The sequence below is a fragment of the Mastacembelus armatus genome, chromosome 20 (assembly GCF_900324485.2).
Source record: "Mastacembelus armatus chromosome 20, fMasArm1.2, whole genome shotgun sequence".
Taxonomy (NCBI): domain Eukaryota; kingdom Metazoa; phylum Chordata; class Actinopteri; order Synbranchiformes; family Mastacembelidae; genus Mastacembelus; species Mastacembelus armatus.
The window spans coordinates 10,015,834-10,040,373 of NC_046652.1; the positions used below are offsets into that span (position 1 = coordinate 10,015,834).

The 24,540-nt window shown below is 38.5% G+C and overlaps 1 protein-coding gene across 1 annotated transcript in view; it reads left to right on the forward strand.

Moving 5' to 3' along the window:
* The window catches only part of malrd1 (MAM and LDL receptor class A domain containing 1), a 50,565-nt gene extending 26,957 nt beyond the window's left edge, over nucleotides 1-23,608 (forward strand). The window contains exons 19-33 of the mRNA XM_026292291.1: nucleotides 1,198-1,443; nucleotides 2,514-2,671; nucleotides 7,659-7,839; nucleotides 9,894-10,022; nucleotides 10,146-10,307; nucleotides 12,941-13,098; nucleotides 14,746-14,947; nucleotides 15,568-15,846; nucleotides 17,524-17,649; nucleotides 18,470-18,536; nucleotides 21,751-21,842; nucleotides 21,981-22,077; nucleotides 22,180-22,240; nucleotides 23,169-23,270; nucleotides 23,371-23,608. Of these exons, the coding sequence (XP_026148076.1) occupies nucleotides 1,198-1,443; nucleotides 2,514-2,671; nucleotides 7,659-7,839; nucleotides 9,894-10,022; nucleotides 10,146-10,307; nucleotides 12,941-13,098; nucleotides 14,746-14,947; nucleotides 15,568-15,846; nucleotides 17,524-17,649; nucleotides 18,470-18,536; nucleotides 21,751-21,842; nucleotides 21,981-22,077; nucleotides 22,180-22,240; nucleotides 23,169-23,270; nucleotides 23,371-23,469 (2,159 nt within the window). The 3' untranslated portion in view covers nucleotides 23,470-23,608. The remainder of the gene's footprint in view (nucleotides 1-1,197; nucleotides 1,444-2,513; nucleotides 2,672-7,658; nucleotides 7,840-9,893; nucleotides 10,023-10,145; nucleotides 10,308-12,940; nucleotides 13,099-14,745; nucleotides 14,948-15,567; nucleotides 15,847-17,523; nucleotides 17,650-18,469; nucleotides 18,537-21,750; nucleotides 21,843-21,980; nucleotides 22,078-22,179; nucleotides 22,241-23,168; nucleotides 23,271-23,370) is intronic.
* The last annotated feature ends 932 nt before the right edge of the window (nucleotides 23,609-24,540 follow it).

The following is a 24,540-nucleotide window of genomic DNA, read 5'->3' on the forward strand; positions in this document are numbered from 1 at the left end:
AGGTTTACCCTGCTCTGGGATAAACAGCATTATTAGCTTCATACATTAACTTTCCTATGAAATGAATCCACTTCCAGCTTCACTATGCTCCACACCAGGCGGTGAGGTAGCTTAGCCTCACAGCAGGGGGCTGTGGCTTCCTGTGTGCCTTTGGCGGACTACTTTGCTTCTGGTCCTGTGCATCAGAAGAGGAACAAAGGATTAGGAGGGACTTATATCCCTTTCTCTCCTTTAATTACAGGAACCACCTATCTTCATCACGCCTCATCTCCCCCCTTAAAAACGCTCCAAATCCAAGCACTGACCCTGCTGGAATGCTTGGTGCCAGAAGAAACAGATTCCTTCCCCCTTCCAGTATCACCACCCCATGATAGACTGATTTCAGTTTGCAGCCCCATGCTCCTTTGTCTGTGTAAGCCTCTTAAAGAGACCCTGGTGCTGCACGCAGATGCCCCACCCCCCAACTCCTAAGTTGGCTTCTTCTAATTTAATACTTAACTACTGCGGTTTTACTGAAACAATTATTAACAGTGCCGACAGTAATTTTTAGAGAAATACTTTGACCTTTTGGGAAATTATTACCATTCTCCTATTTGTACAGTAAATGAGAACCTTGTTAAATCTGACTGAAAGCACCTAGAAAGCTCACTAGTTATTACATTATATTACATTATGTATTTCTGTAATAAGTTTAAAAATGAAAAAAAATTATATATAATATTGGAACCAGTCCATGAAGAGCTTTACAAGAGGCAAAAAGTAAGTCTCGTGGTCTGACCTCCCTCTTCTAGTTAGACGCCTAGAAGCCAATTTCTGAACAGCTTGTAGAGATTTGAAGCCTTTTTGAATGAGACAGGTAAAGGCAGGTATGTGACAGACCTTTTCATGGCTAATTTTATGGAACCAAATGTTTATACTTTGTTTTTACTAATTAAATAACAAGATTCATGTATACCATGTTTAGTTGTGAACCTCTGGAGGCGTTGCTAGATGGACTTTGTTACACCTTGGCCAGATTAGTAGTTGTTTCCTGATTCATGTGTGTGCTAAGCTAACCAGCTGCTGACTATTGCTCCAGTTTACCTTTAGTTTCCTTCCTCAGTGTTGCTGTCTTGACCACAGTATCAACCTGGAAATGTTTTAATTTATATCAGAACAACAAACAGTGTGACTGATGTTGGCGTGTCTTACTGACAGGTTCCTGTCCTTCAACCTTCCTGCCTTGTGAAAATGGCCGGTGTTTCACTCTGGGTCAGAGATGTGACTTTGCAGACAACTGTGGTGATGGCACCGATGAAAAGGATTGTGGGACTTCCTGCTCCTTTGAGAATGGTCGCTGTGGCTGGAAGAGCTCCCTGGCCGATATCTTTGATTGGACGCGGGGGACTGGATCTGTCCAAGGCATACGGCCTCCATATGATCACACTCTGATGGATGAAAAAGGTATCGCACACACTCTAATTCACTAAAGTTGTAGAAATGTGTTAATTCTGGGTCTTATTTGAAAACAGCCCTGGTGTCTTGTCTGAATTACCTCTGCATAATTTAACAGCAGCACCTCCCCTTTTGGCTGATTTTGTATAATCAGAGTTCGTTCACCATAATGTTTAATTCATACACCCTTTTAGTCACTTCAGGGACAAAATGAGTGAGCTACATCCTGCTTTGGGCAGTCAGGTGATTTATACTGGGCACTTCAGGCAGTAATTCTATTATACAATGTGCATAGTACTTATAAATAAATAAATGAGCACAAGAAACTCCAAAACATCTTGTAATCATTTTTGTAATAATTAAGGTTTCAGTCTTCAGTGGCACCTGTTTAATGCTGCATCAAACACTCACTGAGCAGCTACTTTGTCAGAAATACAACAGTATCTTTTTACAGCTGCTTTTTTTGAACATAACTTCGTTATGAAAATTACACATTAACCATAGAGAAAATAAAAATGCCTCAAACAACTTTTGTCTCATTTTGTTTGGAAGCATGTGCGATAACAGCAAAAGCAAGAAAAGCCACCTCATGTTTTGCCAGTTCGGTTCTTTTAATGTGGAGCAGGAAATCTTCCTTTTGCATTAACACTAAGGAAATACAGATCCGATACAATGTTAAGAAGAAACTTAACTGTAAATAACAAGGCTGATATAAACGAGATAAAAAAATGTGTATGTGAATTGTTTCCTGTGAATTCCCCTTGCATGTAGAGGCAACTTTAATGGATATTGGTGTAAAATAATGCATCAATAATGCACTCCCTTTGGTTTTATATTTGGATATTTCCCAGGTTTTGACTTTTTATTAGTTTAACTTGACTGAGAAATTTTTAAGGATGTCAAAATATCATGAGACATATGTCAGATACAGTATTACTCTGTTAACCCTGGCACTTAATACTTCTGTTTTAATTTGTCACTTCAAGAAATGACTCTAAAAAGATAGTTACGAATTTGTCTTTGTCTCATTTCCCTTGTCGCAGCTTTTCTTCTCTCACTTCTGTTCCTTCTCTTCTCAGGTCATTTTGTTTATCTGGAAGCTACACCGGTGGGACTGAAGGGGGATAAAGCTCATATTAGAAGCTCTGTTTATAAAGAGTCTAGTGCTATCTGCAAACTCTCCTTCTGGTACTACATTTCCCACAAGGCCTCAGGAACCATTCGTTTGCTGATCAAGGTAAACCATCTGCAGGAGTATTATTTGCAATAGGTACGATTATATTCTGTTTGCACACAGCCAGTGTGATGAATCCAACTGATGGCTCTCCTTGGTAGTTTATAAAACAAACTTTGTGGTATCAAACCTGGCAGTTCTCAAGGTTTCGTGCTTCATAAGAGTTAAGCCATCTTGTTTGTGCATGCATGGGTGACTTTCAGGGATTGTAGTTTTTACTTTCAGCTTTCTGTCATTGAAATTCTGTGATTTAAGCCTCCTGTCTGTGGTTTGTGTATTCTTAGCTTCACCTAACTTTGTCAGGAATGACTCAAGGTCAACATGAAAGAGCTGTTCATCAGTGCATTCATTTTTCCATGTGTAAATGTGCAGTAAAATGCGTCTATCACATATTCAGATACTCACGGTGCATGGGAGATTGTTAATGAGTCCTTGTGTGCTGCAGCAACTGCAAACAGCAAGTCAGCAATTTATCATGTAAATTTTAGTTTGTTTTTTTTCCATCACACAGCGATGAGTAGTTCCCCACTTTGCAAAATCTGCATATCATTACACATCACATCTTGTAAAAAGTAACACTGATGCTGTCTCCTGCTGAAATAGAAGCTGATTATATGGCTGCTAGGAGAGAAAACATTTTTCAGTATATTAAATCTCCATCAGGCCCTCAAATACAGTACATGGGTGCCTCAAAATGTGGAGTGTTCTTATGGCCATCAAATCCCATTTAAAAAAAAAAAAAAAAAACAGTAGCAACGCTGAACTGATCCTCCCAACAACCATAATTCACAATTTAGTTTTAGTAACATTAAAAATTAAAATTAAACAACAAAACACACCACTGAACTGGGTGATGTTTGTTTCTCAAAATGTGTTGAAGGATGGCAATTACTGTACATGAACTTTACTATTTAACTTTTACTATCATCAGATTTCTCCATCTACAGGATCAATAAGCTGAATATTGCATATCTGTTTACTGATCATATAATCAATCTAGCAAGAAGATGTATGTGTTGATGTTGATTTAAATGAGATGATTATACAAACTCTACCACACTACAGTGCTACTGATTGCATGTTAAAATCTGGTGGAAATAGGATCACACTACTTTTAGAAATTAAAATCCTGGGATTTGCCCATTTTTCCAGCCAAGCCATTTGGCTGTTTGATTGATTGTGTGATTCTGTGAGTGGCAGAATATGATGAATGCATGTGGATCACTTATCATGTCCTCCTTGCTCACATGTGGATGGAAAATGGAAAATATGCCCTTTTAAAGAAGGTCAGCTTTTAACATGAAAATGAGGCAGTGGAATCATTTACAGACACGGTGTGGTGAGTTCAGAGGTTATTCTCGATGATCTTAGTCATTGATTGAAGTGTGTGTGCTGTCTGTGTCTTTTACGCTAAGTGTGCGTGTGGATGTGGGTGTGTGTGTAAGGAAAAACAATATCTCAGTTCAACTTTATGTCCCTGTAGTCACCCATGACATATCAATGATGTTGAGTGCATGTATGACCTAGACAGTTCAAAGACATTAGCACTTATAGATTATTGCTTTGTGCTGTAAAACATTTTTATTGCCATAGTGCTCTTTTAGTCAAAAACAGCTATGCAAACATGCATGCATATTTACACGAGCATGACTAAAAATACACACACTCACGTTTTCTGAGCATTACAGTGTAAATAGTGTGTGATTCATCTTTGAAGACTGATTGAAGATCAAGCAGTTAGGGTAAAAATGCTAGAGACAGACTTGGAAGCAGGAGTTTGTATTTACCTGACAAAGGATATAAGAGGTTTCTCTATTTATATCATCACCTGTGAACTGCAAGACGTATTATTTACAGCAGACTAAGACCTCAAAACTACAGGGTCTTGGTCTAAATTAGGAATGTGGTGCAGGATTTTCAGGCTGCCAAATTATGTCATGTGTCTACATGCCTGCTGTAAAATGATTTAAAATGCAAAATAAGTGTTTTTAATGAGAACTAAATTTTATATTAACTTCTGTTCCCCTACTAGAAATGGATTATTGACAATGTATATGCATAATTTTTATATATTTGACATATGAAATTAGCTGAAATAGCAACCTAATTTTGGTGAGTTCATGATTGGACTTTTTTGTTTGGACTAAAGCAGAACTTGGACTCAAAAATAACACCCAGATTTGTGTTTTTTAACTGTTGTATAGGCTCCCAAGATTGTCTTGTATGTGTCAAGTCAGATTTAAAGAGCACAATAAAATTACTTATGATTTTGTGTCTGATAGGCAACACATAACCCCTGAGGCCTTACCATCCTTGAGTAGGACACATACCAGTGTATCATCAGCATAACAATAGATATTTTTATTTTGTTTGTGTAAGACATGACCTAATGGAAGCATCTAAAGTGAAAACAATAAGGGTCCAAAGATAGACTGTAGATAGACTGGAAACCTTCACAAGGCACCAAGACCTCCACAACTGACTGTTAATAATAATAATTTAAAAAAAGTACAAATGACAAGTTGTGCTTTAATGCCAATATTTATTTTCAGGCATCATGTATATTTTATAATTTGTGACAGCAGGCCATTTGTTCGCTTCGATTGCTGACATACGGTCATCATTTTGAATCGGCATACTCTTATGACGACTGAAAGAAGATTTTACAATTAGGCCATTTACTCATTAATAAAGTTATATATGGTGTAGTGAGCTCAAATGTAGCCTGCCATGATGGTGAGAAAAAACAACAAAGAGAGAATGTTCTGCCCAAATAAAATATAGCATGACAAGCATGAAAATATTGATTTGAAGCACAGACCTGTCAACAATGAAAAAACAATATGTCATCCATGTTGTAACTTAACCAAAGAGAGGTTGAGTAAAAAAAGCAGTTGCACTCTGAACTGATTTGACAGCTACCAGCGGCTCCATAAAATGAAAAAGCCATGAATACAAATTGGATTTTAGCTTAGTTGAACATTCAATATATGGTTAAGACATTAGGGATTTAAAATTTCAATAAAATAATCATTTTGTTGTGATTACAACTTTGTGGGGTTTTTTTTTGGCCCCTTTGACTGTCACAGGGGTGTAATAATATGAAATTATGCAAATGTATTATCACTCTTCAGTTTGAACAAGCTGAATTTGTGGTTGCATTGCCTTGACTACGGACTGAGGAAAGGAAGCTTGAAATTGATTGAATAAATGCCTCTACTGATATGCCACACAGACATCAAATGTGAGCTACATATGCCAGTATCATACACTCATCAGTCGCTCTAAGGCTGGTTTTATGGATTGAGCCTTTACTGCATGACATAAATCTGGATAAGTCCTGCTGTAACGCTGCCTATTAATCTATGCTCTACTCTCATAGTAACAAGATTATTTCAAGCCAGGGCTCCATTGGCGTAAAGCGGAGGAGACAGCCTGTGCATGCCTCACCCAAGGGTGCATTTTAATAGGCTTTGAAACTGCAGAGTAGAAAGTGACATTGCTTGTCCTCTGGTTGAGAGTACATTAGACCAGGTCTATTGCACTGCAGTCAAGCCGTTGGCTACGTCCTACAACTGCAAGTACAGCATGTTTGATGTCTTATTTTGTTAGAGCTTAACAGTGTGATGTTTACTTGTTCACCCAAGAATGATCCCAAAAACTTGGCAAAAACTCATACTGCTGAGATTGATTATTATCATTGCTATGCTCTAAAACTGAACTAGTGCTGTGATGTTATAGACCTGCAGTTATTCTGTCACCTTTTTTTAAAAAAAAAAAGAAGACCATAGGATGAGCGAGCTGTTATGAATTACTGCCAAGGTAAAACAGTCTCATTATTAGACTTATGAACTTCAGGAGGACAGATAATTAAACCTATACTTTCACTCTCTGGATTTACCAGGCAGCACTCCTTCATAATGGCCTGAAGCTGAAGTGGTTTTTTGACAGTCACTATCCAGAAAGATCCAACTTACAGAAATGTGTGTTGTCTGGAAACAGAGGTAGATGCAAGTTGTAATAAGACTTTATCTCCTCTCAGGAGATAACTTATGTTTTGTCCTCATACATTCTGACATCTGTACTGTGTTCATGGTGGGCTACTGAGACCCTAATCTGTTGCTTTCTACCAAAGATGCAGACCTTTTGAATTGTTCATGAATATAGGCTAGGGCTACACAATTTCCTTAAACTGTAGTAAATAGTGTATTTGATGGAGACTAATTTCAGCTGTGGATCAATACACATTTGATACAACCCAAATTAAACTACCCCTGCCCTCATGTACCCACATAAAGCGCATGTTCATGTAAATGCAGGAACATTGCACAGTGGAAATCACTGATCTGTTTTTAATACGTATAGTAGTTTATACGCCAGCACAGCAGTGTGTCATTAATATGATGTGGTATGACTTTGTACATGTCTTATTCACTTGACGTGACATTAAAAACCATTGGTGAGATGCTGGCTTTTAACACATACTTCCACACAACCCATTTCAAAGTCATGTTTGTTGTTTTAAAGCTGTATTAGTCATGTTTTAGTGCCATGGGAAAAGACAGAGAGGAATTACAAAGTGAAATAAAAATATAAAAAATACACACTTATATGTTCCATATGTGGAATGAGTAATTTATTGCCATAACTAGGAGAGAGAGCACAGTTTCAGTCTGAATAGCAGGTCGAAAAGCAGGGAACGTGTTACAATGATGTTATGGTAATGAGTTTTTAATGAGTCCTTTTATTTGATACTCACTCTGTCACAGCAACAACCGTCTGTCCAAAAGTTAATTTCAGCCCATTTTAACTGAAAGTTCTTCTTCTGGGGCATATACCCTCACTTTTGTTTGTAAATAGAAGTTACTAATATAGTTTTAAAGCTCTTTGAAATATTACAGCCGACATTAGCTCAGGTCATACTGTATAACTAGAGCAGTATGGGAGATGCCACCACATGAGCTTTTGTCAACATTTCTCTTCTGCACAGACAGATAACAATTTGCTGGAGGTGTGGAATAAAACTGGGCATCAGGGGAATAAGTGGAACCGTGCTGAGATCCCCTTGAGAAATCTGAGGAACTTTGAGTTGATATTTGAAGGCATCCGCTCGAGGGATGTGAGTGGAGGAGCCGCTCTGGATGACCTGGAGTTCATCAACTGTGCCCCAAGTAGGTAACATGTAACAGCAATACACCAGCTTTAAGTGTCTTTAAACAAGCAAAACAAGCTAAAAACACAACCTGCAAGTTTCCACTGCACTTACCACTGCCATCCTTAAAATGATTTCATGTTTCACATCACCCAAGGTTGATTAGGTAACTAGAAAAATTTTTCCATGTTGTTATCATGGGCCTGGGTTCGGCAGTGTAGCTTTGTCAGTATGTCCACAACTTTGGTCCAGAATTAAATGTCCAGCAAATTATTTATGGACTACTACTGCTTTTTTACTTATAAATGAAGATTATTGGGCTTTTATCTCCAGTATCTTTGCAAATAAGTATTTTTTAAATTCATTTGTGCTTTTATTTAACTGTACAAAAGAAACTGGTTAAAAGCAACAAAACTCCAGAGGCCCACAAAAGGATACCGTAATGATATCAACATATGATATTGATATATCTGCTAGTGCTATAGGTGTACAATGTAAGGGCGAGGTGTCTTGGCATGGGTTTGTTGCATATGTACATGGTAGCATAAAGTCACTGCTAATTAGAAAAACTCTACACCTACACTGTAATATAATCTTTTTTTATTGCATTTTTAATTAAAAAGTAACACTGACTAACTTGATTAAACTAAAAACATGTTCGTCAGTCTTTCATACTGGCCCGTATCGAATTTTTTGAGCCTTCTCTTTAAAGATGGCTGAACCCATGAGCTGAATCTTGTTCAGGTTCAATGTCATTTCAATTTAAAATCTGCACAGTGAGCAGGTCTCCTTTCATGGAGGCAGCCATATTGGCTCTAGACAGTACCCTCCCTCACACCTGTAAACAGGAGAGTGGAGTTTAAGGGATACTGAGAAGGTTGTTTTATGAAATCTCATCACTGCTTAATCCTTCACATTTTACACATTGCACCTAATCTATAGTAAGTGATGAAATTCAAATTTGAGGTTTTTTATCCACCTGAATAAGTAATCCTTGCAGTAAAAATGGACTAGACAATATATAAAACTAAAATAGTATTTAAGGGCATATAATTTAATGCGGAAGAAATGGCATTAACCTTCTTTCCTGCTATCTTATGTCCTTATTTTAGCTAAATATTTTTCCAATAATCTTCACAAGTGAGATCTAATTATGCTGTGAAATTATTTGATGATCTTTCCAGCTGATAGTTTGGGGTATGAAATTGATTCTGCCACTGGCACACTCCGTATATGGACACAGAATGAAAAGAGACATCCAGTATGTCTCAGTGCGAGAGCTGGATTTTCTGTGCAGGGACAGTCGCTGACAGCGTTTATGTCCAAGACACATGTTCCACATTAAACAGGACCCTGGCACAAGGCTGGGGGGTTTCTTGACCATGCCAAGGTCCTCTTCAGCACAGAAATATAACACAGACACACACACACACTTAGACAGATGGACATAAATACTGACTTACAGCTGAGACATACATCAAAACAGACTGAGAGGCATGCATGTGAGGACTGTCAAGTGGACTGCCCAAGTCCAAATTAAACTTACACACAATTTTGATCAAATTTTAATGCGTGCCAAAATGGATTTTTGGATTATTCTATGATGGTATTAACCTTACTGACCTCCTGGCACAAAGTTCAATTCTTTCTTCATTTCAGTCAACATTTAATGTCTCTGCTTTTGAAGTTTCAAAGTGCTCACACATCCACACGCACTTGCATAATGTAGTTGTATGTGCGCTGTCTCTGATCCACCTGATCTTTTTTCCTTCCTCTGTTCCTTCTCAAACAAGGCGGAGCAGGAGGAAGGAGGCTTTGATTTCTCTGACAGGCCTTTATCCGCTTTTGTTTACTGTCTTCACTGCTGTTTGTGCCTTTTGGTGCAGAGCGCAAGAAGGCTGTGTTTTAAAAAGACACAAATGTACATCTTTGCATTTTCTCCAATTTAATTTATCTGAATAAATAAGGATATTTAGGCTCCAGACTAATCCTAAAAACAATACAAAAAGATTACCTGATACAGGCCCTTATTTTCCCTTCACTCTGTTTCTATATTTGCCTGTGTGTTTTTAGGTGCTGTGGAGCCAGTTAGTTGTCCTGTAGTCACAGATTTTGTCTGTCGCAGTGGAGACTGCATTGAGTCCCACCTGGTGTGCGACAACAAGGTGGACTGTGCTGATGAATCAGATGAGATAGACTGCGGTGAGTAGAAATGAGAAATAGTTTTCTTTGGTAGTGAATCTATCTTGTTGTAGAGTAGAAAAACAACTTTCAGCTCAGACATCTCACCCTTTCCTTCCACCCCACTCTGTTTCTCATATATAGAGCATATAGCTCACGTACCAGGAGCTTGTAATTTTGATGTGAAGAAAGACCAGTGGCAAGAGGCCTGCCAGCTTTCTCAGGATCATAATGATGACTTTGACTGGAGGATCGGTCAACGGAGCGAGACACCAGGAGCTGGACCTGAAAATGACCACAGTCCAGGTCAGTTTTCTATAAACTGCATTTATTGAAATTTAACAGAATAATTTAGTTGTCTATTCCCTATATAACAACAAAGTAAGCATTTTCTGATCTGATGTTCCAGTTCACTGGATGGCATTAGGTTATTTTCTTCCAAAACCATTACAAATCACAGTTAGGGATTGTGGAAGGGCATGGTTTGGGTTAAAATAACTATGTCCTGCAACCTTCATCTTCATGTTTATAGTAATAGCTACCTGGGTAAGTTTAGGAAGTGATTATGGTTAAACTAAACTGACACTGCCTCTCAGTTTGGAAAATGTGGTCCATGTTTTGCTGTTTGATTTGCTGAATCATCTAACAACAATGTTAAATTAGTGCCTCATAATAACACTGTGCAACTTACTCCACTGCTCCAGGTGGATAAGAGTCATAAACCCCACGGCCACTAGAATAAGCTTCACTTTAGTGTAAACGTGTTGTTTTAGAGCATTTTATAAAATGAGAAGCTGATGGGTTACCAACTCACTAGAACATGTAATCAGCAGGGGGTTTGGCAGGGAGAGCTGGAAAACAAGCAAGACAATGGCCCTTGAGGACTGGAGTGGGACCCTGTGCAATCACACCACTTAAAGGTTATGGTTAAATGTGAAAACTCAATCACCTGAAGCAAAAAGACCAAGTTGTTCTCTTGAGAAACATTTACAGTAACCAAACTCATTATGTTTTTCCTAACCTTAACCAAAGTGCCTTTGTTGCCTGAACCTATGCAGTGTAGATGCAAATCAACAGACTCTGGTGTGAAAGTACTTCCCACCATCCATATCAAATCGTCTGTGCAGAACAAGAATGTATTTCACTGGGAAAAATGCTGTATGTGAACATAACCCATGTGAAAAACACCTCACATAAAAGCCTGAAGGAACATTCCATCAGGCTTTTATATGAGGTGTTTCATTTCATTTGACCTGTTCATTGTGACAGATGGAGCAAATTAACAATACAGACTCAGTGCTGTCAAAAAATGATTCTCAAACTTAAGAACAACCAACTTCAGCATTCTCCTGACATCCATGTTTTCTATTTGCAGGCAGCTTTTGTAATTCCAATTTGACAGCTTGGAAATAGGAGCTTCTTTCAGGCATGTGCAGGCAGGGTTAATGCATCCTGATAAATGTCAGAGTGAGTCAAACTGAGCTTAACAACATTGGACTCATTGTTTACCTTCTGTACAGTGATGCCACTGTATCTAAACATGATTTTTAGTACTGATCCAATTGGAAATTAATCTTGGAGCACAAATGCTAAGGTGCTAAGGTTACAATTGCATGGGTCTATACTGCTGTTCGATTAGGGTTTGATTTAAGCATTATTAAAAATTGTCTCACAAAGACATTAGTGAAATATTATTTTTGTGTGAAAATGTAAAATGAAGATTTTTGAAAAATGTTTCCTTTGACTCAGGAAAATAGATTTTTTTGCCATTTTATATTTCGTGATTAAAGAAGACATCCTTTATTAAAAGTAAATATTAAAAATAATCAGCAGATGAATCAGTAATGTAAAAAGAGAGAGTTGGCAGGATTCTCATAGTATCATACATGATACTATGGTAAAAAAAAGGTGATTAGAATCTAAATCTCAGCTTATTCTTGATGGCACTGGGAGATATTTCATGGTCACAGTGGAGACTGCAGTATTAATTTAAGTTAAGCAGGAGGAGTGTATTATTATTATAAAACATATTGGAGTAATTGATAAGCAAAGCAGTGTTTTTAATGGGTTAACAGCGTACTCGATTAACTAACTCAGGCGTTTCCATCTGCAGAACTGGATATGGTTGGATATGGTTGTGTTTTTTGTTTTTTTGCTCGTTTATGAGGAAACTGAGACTGTTTTGCACAAAAATCCAAGAAGTAGGCTGTTTCTAAATATTCATTACTCAGCATAAACAATGCCACAGTCACGATCAGTGAGATCCGATGTTTTTCCACATTCGATGTTTGATGTGATCATTAATTAAAGCTATCTGATTGGTCAACGGTGTGAATAAGCAGGTCTCCTGTTGAAATGCTTGGTGAGTGTATAAATGAGGTGCATGAGTAGAAAGAAATGCACATGATTCTGCAGACAGCACTATAAGATAACAGATCTGTACGCTGCAGTTCTTGGGAAACATTTTTTATGTGAATGAATGTGTAGGCTTTGCTTTTTCTTTTTAGCCAGAGAAGAATCCAATGTCATGGGCTAGAGCAGGATTTGCTCTGCAGGATTGTCATAGCTTTAAATCCCCTTTGTGCAGAACTCCCACTTTGTTCTGACATTGCACATATGCCATCTCATTGCCAAGCCTATGGAAGCTGAAGAAGCTCCATGGAGCTTTTTGCCATCGGCTACTGCATTTCACACTAGGACAAATTTCTTTAGTCCAAGTATCATAGATGCTGGAACCAACAAACAAAATTTATTGGATTGTTTTTTTTTTTCTGCAGTAGAACTGAAATTGGATGGTCAGGAAGGGTCTAGTTATGGATGTGCTTATACTGCCTCAGCTTTGGCATTATCACATTGAAATACTGTATGCATTTTACACATATATATATATATATATATATAAATAAATATGAAGTGTTTTATAGTGTATTTATTTATAGGTGGCGGAGGGAACTTCCTGTACATACATTCAGCCATTCAGAGGGAAGGCGATGTTGCCAAGGTGACAACCAGGAATCCGTTTCCAGCCAGTATTGGTCTGTGTTACCTGCGCTTCTGGTTCTTCATGCACGGCTCTGATAGGATGGGAACACTGAAGGTGATATAACTAAGTTTTTAGCATGACATCAAGCTTTGAAACTTGTTTTTTGTTTTTGTTTGTTTTGCTCATTTGCTGTCAGATGATCCATCACAGTCAACCTGAAGGTTTAATTTGGTTTTGTTAGAAATTTCTGTCCTGTTTTACTCAGCTTCTCACTACATTACACTCTGCTTTCTGTCAATCACCTGATACCCAGAGGACGGAATGAAAGTGTCCCTGCCAGGATATAATCCATCAAAGCATGTCACCTTACAAACTTAATTATCATATCCATCCTTTCATGTCTTTTTCAGGTGTCTTTGTTAGCTGGATTAATTTTAAAACAATAAACAATAGACAAATAAAAAAACTAATTACACAGGAATTGTACACATGCATCCACTGACTATTCACGAAGAAATTTGCTTATTTTCATAATCATGGAAGACCTGAGAGTGAAAGAATTGCAGCTTACACAAAAACATCTTCGCCAATTTAGAGACACATGGGAGGTATTTGAACAAAACACTGCAAAGTGATAAAACACATCTAAATACTGAAACATGCAGATATAGAAATGCTGCACAGACAGCAGTGAGAATCTCAAGGGACACTCAAAAGTGATGCACACAGCTGAGACTCTCTGGGTGGCTGCATCTCAATTCCCTAGTTTGATTCCTCGCTTAACCCCTAGGTCATTCTGGTCTGTCCGAAAGCTCTGATTCCTACTCCAGGGAACAAAGGTCATGGCACAAGGAGGCTGCCTGTAGGAAACAAGGGCAAGGACACAAGTGACCATCCATCATGGATGTTTTTTGGGTCACTTGGCTACACTGGCAGCCAATCTAGCATTTGCACAAGGATCTGCAAGCTTGTACCTGTTTCCCAATGGGTCAATACCACACTGCAGATCCTGTTTTGGTTCTCCAATGGGTCGACATGCCTCTTTTGTTCCCTTTCCGAGGGGAGTTTGTAACTCACCTTCATAAAAGACTCAGCTAGTGCACTAGGCTGGAGGGCATGTTTGTGGCGTGGTTTGGGTCCACTTGTCCTCATAGAGGGAAGGATCACTGCAAATCAGTACAAGGTTCCTCTGAGTGATCACCTTTATCCTATCATCAAACTCTTCTATCCTGATAGGGGTGGTCTCTTCCACGAAAACAATGTCCCCATCCATTGACCCTGAGGGGTCACTGACCAGTTTGATGTGCCTGAAAATGATGTGAATCATATGCTATGAGCTTCACAGTGACCAGACCTCTGAACACACATGAAAGATTCTGGAGTGATGCATTAGATAGTCATCAAAACACTAAATGAAGGATTATCTTGTGGAAGAATGGTGTTCATCCCTGTAGTATCAGACGTGTAGAGTCAATGCCAACAAGCATTTCATCTTTTGAAAAAGAGACATAAGGATTATAATTGTAACCAATTAAGACCTTGTGACATTAAGGATTCTGAATTTCAGACTAGATTTTAAAATCGTACAAAATAGAATATAGTATAATATAGTTTTATATATATATATATATATATACAGTATATATATGCACAACAAACAACAAACATTTTAATATTATCTCATTGTATTGCACAATGTCCTGTGGAATGGCTGTTGCTATAAGTCACCTAAAGTTTCATGCTGTGCCTGCACCTCACCAGGTTTATACCGTTGGACCAAATGGTACCAGTTTATTGATGTGGGCAGCCACTGGAAACCATGCCAAAGAGTGGACATACGCTAATGTCATCCTGTCCAACCCAGCACCTTTCAGAGTCACTTTCCAGGCAGAAGTGGGTGGAGACATGTGGACAGACATCGCTCTGGATGACATCTCCTACACCGCAGAGTGTATAGTAGGAGGTAAAACCATTCTTTTTTTGGGGGGTTCTCTTTGTGGTCTCTCTTTGCCCTTGAACTTCCATTTAGTTTTTTGTTTGGTCCTCATTTCCTGCCTTCTTGCACTGCACTTTATTTTTCATGCTTTTTCCTGAAAAGTTCACCTTGTCCTGTTTTCTCCTTTTCCACGTTTTCTGTCTTCCAACATCCATGTTCCTTCTTTCCTCTGTTTCCTTATAAATTGTGTGGACCCTCGAGGAAAGTGTAGTGAGTTAATGGAGCCTGTTGCCCTCTAGGTCCATATAAATTCACTGTGGAGACTGGGTCAGTGCTGAGGGACAGCACAGAGGGCAGTGAGGGGGAAAAGCAATTACATTTATATTGTGTCGTTTCTTCACTTTCACTCTCTCTGTTCTCACTCCCGAGCTAAGTCTTGGGCTGACTTTCTGAGGAAGCATCTCTTGTGATCTCAAAATAATCCAATATCATACCTCAGTTCTTTCACCATGTTCACTTTGTATCTTAAAACAGTTCCCTGAGAGACATACTGCATGTGAACTAAACTGCATAAAAACAGACTGTTAATCTCCCTGTGTGCTTCTGTATTAATGTGCATGTATCTTTGCTGTGATATGTCACTGAAGGACCAGTAACTCCTCAGCCTCTGACCTGCAGTGTGGACCAGTTCCAGTGTGCGTACTCTTTTCAGTGCATCCCAAAGAGCTGGTGCTGTGACAGAGAGCCTGACTGTGCTGATCGGTCTGACGAAGAGCACTGTCCAACCTCAGTACCTGGTACTGTTCCTCCTCAAGATCGCTGTTCTTCTGGGTTTTATCAGTGTTCGAACTATACCTGCCTTCCCTCCATACTTCGCTGTGACGGGGTCCCTGACTGCCCCTATGGAGAGGATGAGTTCAGCTGCCGTAAGTGTGTGTGTGTCAAGTACATTGAAAAAAGTGAAAAGTGTATTTGAGTAGTACTTGAGGTAAATGCGGTGTTTTAATGATTTCAATCAGTTGTGTTGACTTGTTAACTTGATTTGAATTAAACTAATGAATTTGTGTGTTACAGATACATAATATAATATGATTAAGCTGTTCAAATGATTCTCTTCTTCCAGTGTAGGGCAGAAACACTGATGGTGTGTGAAAATTACCACAGTAACTCCGAACATGTTCCGGTTACTTGGAAAAAGTTGCGGAACTGGTTGCCTCACTTTTGCCAAGCAACTTTGAAAACTAATCCAATAAAAAGTTATTGTATCACATTGTCTTTGATTAAACTAAATCTATTCTTGATGAAATAATACGTTTGAGTCTCTAGTCAGTTAAATATCTTTTAAATCAGACTAAAGACTTAATTACTTAAATAACTTAAATGTCTTTCTAATACTAAGTAATTTCTTAAAAGCAGTTCATTTTAATCTGGACAATTAAGCAATGTTGCCTTGGAGAAAGTGATAAAATCGATTTTACAACATTTTGCATGTAAATTATTTAATGTCCAGAGTACATCATCAACCTTTATAAAGCCTCTCAAGAAGCCAGCAACTTGACAGTGCTGCCAACACTGAAAATATTCCGATTAGCCGTAGGACATAGTAAAACCTCTTTTTGTCAGTGCTTTATTGGCAGCAGCTGCCAAACACAAAACAGGGAGTGAATTAAACTATGGCTGAGACATATGTGAGAAAAATGTGCTAAACTTTCTTTAAATGGGTTTATTGTAACATAATGGAGGTTATTTTTCCTCTTTTTACTACAAATTAAATTCTGTGAAGTCAAAACACCAAATGAACAAAGAAATTACAACAGCTTGAATAGCTACTATAGATCCTGTTATGGGAAAGAAAACAGCATATTTTCATAAGTGACATTAACTGAATGTTACCTTTACCATGTGAGCCATTTATTCAAGCCAGTAAAAAGTTGCTCCGATATTTATGCAGAGCTGCTCAACACAAAAGAGAAAAACACCAGAGAGAAACTGAACTATAGGCACAAGGAACAATCAACCAAAACAAAGCATTTTAAACAAATGTATTCCAATTAAAGAAGTAAAGTCTATAATCTAGAAATGTTAATACTTGATTCATGTCCTGCACCACCATCTCTGGTTTAGGAGCACAACTTTTGCTTTGGCAGTGTGTGACCATATAAATGTTACCTACATATGTGCTCTTCCAATTAAAATGAATATTCTACCAACAGTACTAATTAAGATATGAGTAGCTGTGTTTTTGTGTTTGTTTTGTATTTGTGTTTGCCGATGTATGTGCAGTGTGAATGTAGTGTGCATAAGGTCTAATGCTCAAACTTCATAAGAAGACAATTTATTATCATAAAGAACATGATGATACATATATATGTGACATCATTGGTCTCTGCTGAAGCCACGTTTCAATGGTTTGTGTTTTTCTCTGTATGAAACCTCTGTATGTGACATGAGTAATGTCCACATGATTATCACAGGCCAAAGCAGCTTTAAACCTTCAAATGCCATATAAACTGTGCTCATAGTGATCTGTTAATGTGCCACTCTATCCACCCTTTTCATATTTCATACATTTTGCCTGTCACTGCTTCTCATTTTTCTACCAGCTCTGCTGCATTGTGCGTTGGGAGAGCTGGTGTGTGAAGGTTTGCCTGGTTGTCTCCCTCTCCAGAAGCGCTGTGACCACAATTTGGACTGTCTGACGTTTCACTCTGATGAGTCCAGCTGCTATGGTAACACGTTTTTTCTAACTTCCCCATTCAAGCTTTTTGTTATGATTCATTGTTTACTTTATGATTTCCTCACATTGTAGACATAGAACAAGTGGCACATCCTGTGTATTTCATGGTCCTGTTTTGATTTCAGATACTTGAATGTAAAATGTAGTGACATTTAAAATATGGCTGTCTGGATAATAGAATTGTTTTATGTGAAGATCTTTAAAAGTGCATATTGTTGCAGTTTAGCACAAACAGTACTGTTGTTCTGCAAAGGTGCATTTCTGTGTGGTGATTTCCACATTAAGGAGCGACTGTCAGAACGTTTTCAGGTCTGACTGTTTTGTCTTCGAAGCACACCTCATAGGCTGTGTGCTGCCAAGACCAATTAACACCTCTGCCTTTCAACATCTTTATGAATACAACCCAACCTCCCATTTAGCCTGCCAAAGTCCCTCTGCTGTGGCTCAACAGGACCTCAGAGTTTCATGCTTGTGTTTAGAGCATGAATATTTAACAGGCAACCCTGATAACCCTCACACAGTCTATGGAGGCAAGAATATTTGTCATCAGATGCACAGCAACAAAAACAGATGTACTAAAGGACATGGTTTAATGCCCATGCTGATGCTTTTAATGTACATGCTGATGCTTTTTGCAGTAGTTAATGGATGAGACATGAGAAACATTTGCTGCTTTAATATTGTTATGTCAGAGAAGCAACATACTTTTTTTAGAGAGAAGGAAGTGGAGAAAAAGCTTGGGGAGGTTTTATTTTTTGTATATTTTGTATTTAATGTTGAGTGATGGACAGTTTGTTGTGTGTAATTTGCAGATTGTCCTCCAATGTATTGCCTGGATCATGGTTCGTGCATTGTGGAAAGACATGGGCCTGTTTGTGTGTGAGTTAACCACCCAGACACACAGACATGCATTCACACTTACACCGACAGTCACACTCATAAACATGCACAAACACAGATAAGTATCATGCCGCCTTTTCTCACTCCTCCTTCCCATCCTTTATCTCTCTTTGTGAGACTTAAAAACTGGAAATCCCATCAGTCTTGTTTTTTTCCTCAGAAAAGACACGCTCCATGAAGCGTGCTGGAATCTGATTATCCCACACAGCTTAACGAGGGTGGTTCTGCTTTCATTTATCCACCAATGTATCTTGTGTTTCCTGGGAACCACTGGTGGATTGTCTGGTCAGTATTTAAACACAGTCCCTGCCACGAGTGGTCTTTGTGGGCAGACCACAACAAAGTCATGCATCAGATGGATCTGCTGAAAGACCGTAGGTTGGCATAAGATTGTCTCCCTTTCAAAAACAGATTTGAGTCAGACAAATGTTTCAGAAAGCTCATGAATCTATTTGTCTGCACCAGCAGCTTGAAATTTCTGCACTGAGATATTTCATTATATATGTAGGAATGCAATCATGAAACTTGCTACTGTATCTGAATAACATTATGCATCAGTGAGTAGGAGAGATTCACATTTCTCCATCTGCTTGTCAGAACACTCTAAAAAAACGGTAATACCAAAATGTTCTTACATGAGGCGAAGTGTGTCCACAAAGAATTAGAGTCACATTTTTGCAAATGCAATCCCAGTGAGAATGGTGTCACAGAAAAATACTTTGGGTTTCTGAAATGGGAAGATATTTTACAGTTGTTCGTTGCAGAATTGCTGCCTCTCCCTTGCTCTTGTTCAGCTTCCTTGTGTGTGATCCTCTTATTTATTCCCCTGTCCAACATTCCCCAGTGCACGCCTGTCACCACAGCCGCTTCTCATTATGTAACAGGACTTTACCACCATCATTCACTGTGCGATGTGGTTCCAGCATTGATAATAGCCGTGCGACAGAAGAACATCCAGCATGGCAAGGCTCAGTATTTTCATCACGCTCCTCCTCTCTGTTGAGCAGGTTCCACCCAGACCATGGACGGCCCACTGCTGTGACCACATTGTCACAGAAAAAGTGCCCTCACCCCCTCTGAATTATAATAACACACTCTACCTTTATATAGAGGTGTGTGTTTCGCATTTGAAGGTCAGTGTTAGTCAGAAATCAAGCTGATACTGAACAGATGTTGACTTGGAACCTACTTTCTTTCCCAGTGGTGCAGCTCACCACACACACCAAACTATTTGCAATCAGCCTGCGTTCCCATGCTGAACATCCAGCAGATCTTGCATTTTTTTCTTGTCAAGATATAGATTTTTTTTTTTAAATATGGTATGGAAAAAATTATGTATTAATGTTCATTTTTATTTATAGTTTAATCTCTTCTAGCTGCTTTAGTGCTTTATTACATTTGATTTTGTTTTACATTTATCCTTTTATCTTTTTTAAAGCATAAGGCAGATTGTCAATAAGCCCCATAGAAAAAACAGAAACCAAAAATGCATTAGTCCTTTTAGTATTTCCCACCTTTCCACCTGTTGCAATCATGGCAAAGCAGATTTTTCTTTTTCATAAGATGTAAATCTTTAAAGACAAGTCGCAGATGCTTTTTTTATGGGCTTATTAATTTTCTGCAAAAGTTGGGAAGTGTAGCTTATTCTAAGCTGATCGACTCTAAACTACATAGTCTGAGATTGGAGGTCTGTGACACAGGGCAATATCAGACACTGGCTGCACAAATAATCTTTGCTAATTCATTTCAAGATTTATAGACAATAATTAAAAATACAAACAATCACTAAATGTACCCTTTAATTACATTTTAGTTTACATTTGTACTTCGAATAAACTCATGTTCAATCTGGGGAATATTAATCAGAATTATAAATTGACACCAATTTATAAAATGAAAATGAAACTGCAGCTCATGAGAGTGACAATAACAAAACTATGGATAAAGCTAATTTTAATTCAAGCATGTAGCGGTTTAACAGCGGTGAAGGAAATTATACTTATGTGTCTGTGGGCTGTTTCCTTTGTTTAAACAAATCTGCAAATAGAAAGATGTTTAGTCATTAGGAAAAACTTTAAGCCAATTTCTGAAACTAGAAAACTGAATGTTATTATATTATGTTGGGTATAGATCTGGGATGGTGAAGTTCCAGAGATTAAAATGACATACTGTATATCATGAAGTATATATGAGCATTAACCTGATTATTATTAGGTGTTATATTCACATTACATTTCAAGATTACATGTATACAGAAAATATTTTCACTCTAGGGAAAAAGAGGCTGGTCCCCACTATGTAAATTACTGAATTTTTGGGGTGATGACATGGATTAAGGTTAGGGTTTGGTTAAGTAGTGGTTATAATTAAAGTGAGGGTAGGTCTCCATTTAATGACTGTAAGTCAGATGGTGAATTACACTAATTGCATCCATGTTTCCCTCACTTACATCTTAGTTCCAATCACGTAAGATACTGGAAAATATGTTTGCAGAGACATGAGACATCCTTTCCTTTCCTTTCCTTTCCTTTCCTTTCCTTTCCTTTCCTTTCCTTTCCTTTCCTTTCCTTTCCTTTACTTTCCTTATTGTAAAGCATCACAAACAGATTTCTGATAAAGGGGTGTGTCAATCTGAAAGAGGCTTCCCTAAAGGATGCACCTCGGTTATATCTCGTCCAGGCAGCCTCATCGCTCCTCAGAGTAGAAATAAGCGCTACAGAGACCTAAAACTACTTAGTTTTAGGTCTCGTAAAGTAAAATACTCTCCTGATTGGAAATGCCTTGGAAAATGAGGTGTGTATTGAGAGTTTACTAATCGAAGGTCCAGATGGATTTGTATTTATAGAGAGTAGTGGTTGGGGGAGGAGGTTTAACATGTAGATGGACATTTGGCATGCAACACTTTATTGTACTGTGGTTTTAATCCTGCAATTACCAACACGTGATGTGCCGAAGAGTGGGTGAGCATTAGTATGAAAGGTGCACATCTAGATGAAATAATGACCTTGACCTATCATGTGAGCCCAGAGATGAGAATCAGGCCATGCTGTCATAACTGCACCAAAAAAACCAAACCCTGTACAGCTTCTGTGCCATGTGAAAGTACAAGGTCATCAGGTGTTTTGTCGAGTAAGATCCATAAAACTGAAAAAGAAGTCATTAGTTTGTGTCATCTGTTTGTGTCTCATTGCAGGTGTCACCCAGGATGGACAGGTAACCGTTGCCATGTGAGAGAGAAGCCATCTCTCGCCACCTCGACACCCAAATTAGAAGACTCTCAGTTCGGTAATAATAAAAAAAAACATGCCTCCCTCCATCATCTCTAATGTATTTACTAAATATTTGCATACTCTGTTAATGACTCTGCAGTTTGTTAAAGACAAACCTCTTGGTGAGAATAAACTGCACCTCTTTCTTGTTTAGATGCCGTGTATGTTGGCATTGCCATCGGACTGCTGCTGCTTGTTGCTGGTGTCACTCTCTGCGTCCTGGATTTATACATGAAAAAATGCTATTTAACGTAAGTTCTAGCTCTAATAATGGCACTGTTTTTATTTTTGTTTTTTTTTATTTTTGCTGCTGCTGATGTGTGTGATGATGAGTACATTTGCTGGCTCCATAGAAAACTTGACCTGATGGACTCTGGGGTGATGGATAACCCAGCCTTTGACCGGACAACAGAGGTCAGCACACAGAAATGCCTAATCAATCATCAGTCATTTCTGTTTGAGCAACATTAGGTTTCAAAGCAAATCAAAATTTTCAACCAGTCGGTCCATATTTATTCAGTAAGTGGGTTTAATATTAGACGAGTTCAGAAAGTGATCGGCAAGCCTTTCTGGTTTAGAATTATTGATTTTGTGGTTTATCAGTATGTATTTGTGCTTTTGTGTGTGTTTTATATAGCAACGCGCTGCAGCACATATACAACAGGTAGACAAAATAAGTGAACCATATAATCTGATCACATGTAACGCCACAAGCTACAGTGCCAAAAAATAACCAGTTTACTCAACAGCACTCTGAACATATACTTTAAATTGGACAGCATTAAAATCCCACAAAGTGGTGGATATAATCAGGTGCTTCTCTAAAGTGCCAATGATGTTGAGAGCCACAGCTGTCATGAATGTTGTGTGCGATGCTGTCGCCCTGATAAAACAGCATCATGATAATATACAATGAATGTTATAGAAGTATGCCTCGTCAATATCACCGTTTGTGTCACCTTCACAAAACAAACTTCTGGCCCATGATATAATACATACACATAACATTAATATTTTAATAAATTCTGTGTTGGCATGTCTGTACATGTTTGCTTTCATGTGCCTGCCAATGAGGACACAGCTATAAATAGAGAGGTGTAGGTGTGAAGTGGTATCTCCGCAACACAGACCGAGCCGCTTCAGCATTTATTTAACTGAGCTGTGGAAACAGTGCTGATTATGCCACCTCTGAAAGATGATGAGATGTTTCATGGAAGTTAGAGGTGTAATTATGGGTGCATAACAGGTCAATTTGATTTTAATTGCGTCTGCATTTCATGCGCTCGCACACATTAAGGCTCATCTCATTTTCAGTCTGTGTACATGATTTTCTTTCCCTCAGCTCCCGGGCGAAAGGCCAGGCAGTTGTCCTGGACTTTACCCCAGAAGGAGTGATGGCTGGAGACTTTCCATCAGTGTTTACCCCTGGAGGAGGGATGTGGAGGTGAGATGTTTCTGCTTAGTTTTTCTAGCCTTTACTCTTAATTAACTGTGTAGACCCCAATAACATGATGCATGTCTCTTTGTGTATTCATCCACAACAGGGTTCAAACTGGAGAGATGCCAAGTTGTCCTTCGCCAACCCATTGTACAATTACTCCCCTGATGCTAATGCCACTGAGCACAAAAGCTCTGAAGCATAACAAAGATTTTTTTACTTTACATGTTGACAATGCAGTAGATCTGGATCATGCTACTGACCCCCTGAGGTGCCAGGTGCAAGGAAAACAACAAAGCTTCAGATATTTTGCAATAAAGTATTTTAACCTTAATATTGATGCCCCCCCCCCCCCCCCCCCCCCCCCCAAACAATGTTGCAGTGTACAAAACTGTGCTGCAATAGTCTCATTTACTCTCAAAATGGTTGCTAGTGGTTTACATGGTGAAGGATTTCTTATGTGCTGGCAAAAGAAGAAAACATCCAGTTCATTGAGCTGACAAGGTGACCAGTCTTAATCCTCACAAGTGCAAATGCAATACTTTGCCCCTGTTTAATTTGCACATTAAAGTCCAGAGTCCTGCAGCTGCCTTGTGTGTTGTGTGAACTGACTTCAACTCTTGGGATCCACTAGTGCAAATATATATATATATATATAAAATTTTAAAAATTTTATTTTATTTTATGGAACCTCTGCCTTTGTATGGAGGTGGGGCAGTGATTGAATGTCAGATGACATTGATGGTTCCTGCATGATGACATTGATGGTTCCTGCATGAGTGCTGCGAGTCCTTATTCTAGGTCAAAAAACCATCAAGACACGTTCCTATTTCTTTTTTGTCCACGTTATGAATCTTTCATTTTTAGATTTTCGATAATCACAGTCTCCAGTGTTGTTGCTGTTTAGTCTTGTTATCCATCACTGCAGAGTCTTTGCTGAGTCTAAAGACAGGTTCTGGGTCAGAGATTTATCAGAGGGCTACAGGATCAATTTCAGGCTTTGAGCTGCTTCACTGTTTCATTGTTTTGTACCTTCCACTTATAACGGCTCACTGCCTGTTTCATAGCGTTCTGCTCCACAAAGTCAAACAGCAGTAACATAACATTTTTGGTTAAATAAAGGCTGCAGCTTTACTTTTTGCCATCTGTGTTACCATATAACTTTGTTATGAAACAAAAATGTATAATTCCAATGAAAACACTATGTAAGATTGTCAGAGAGTGATGACAGAGAAAAAAAAATCAGGTTGTTATTCTACATAACTACTGTGGTAAT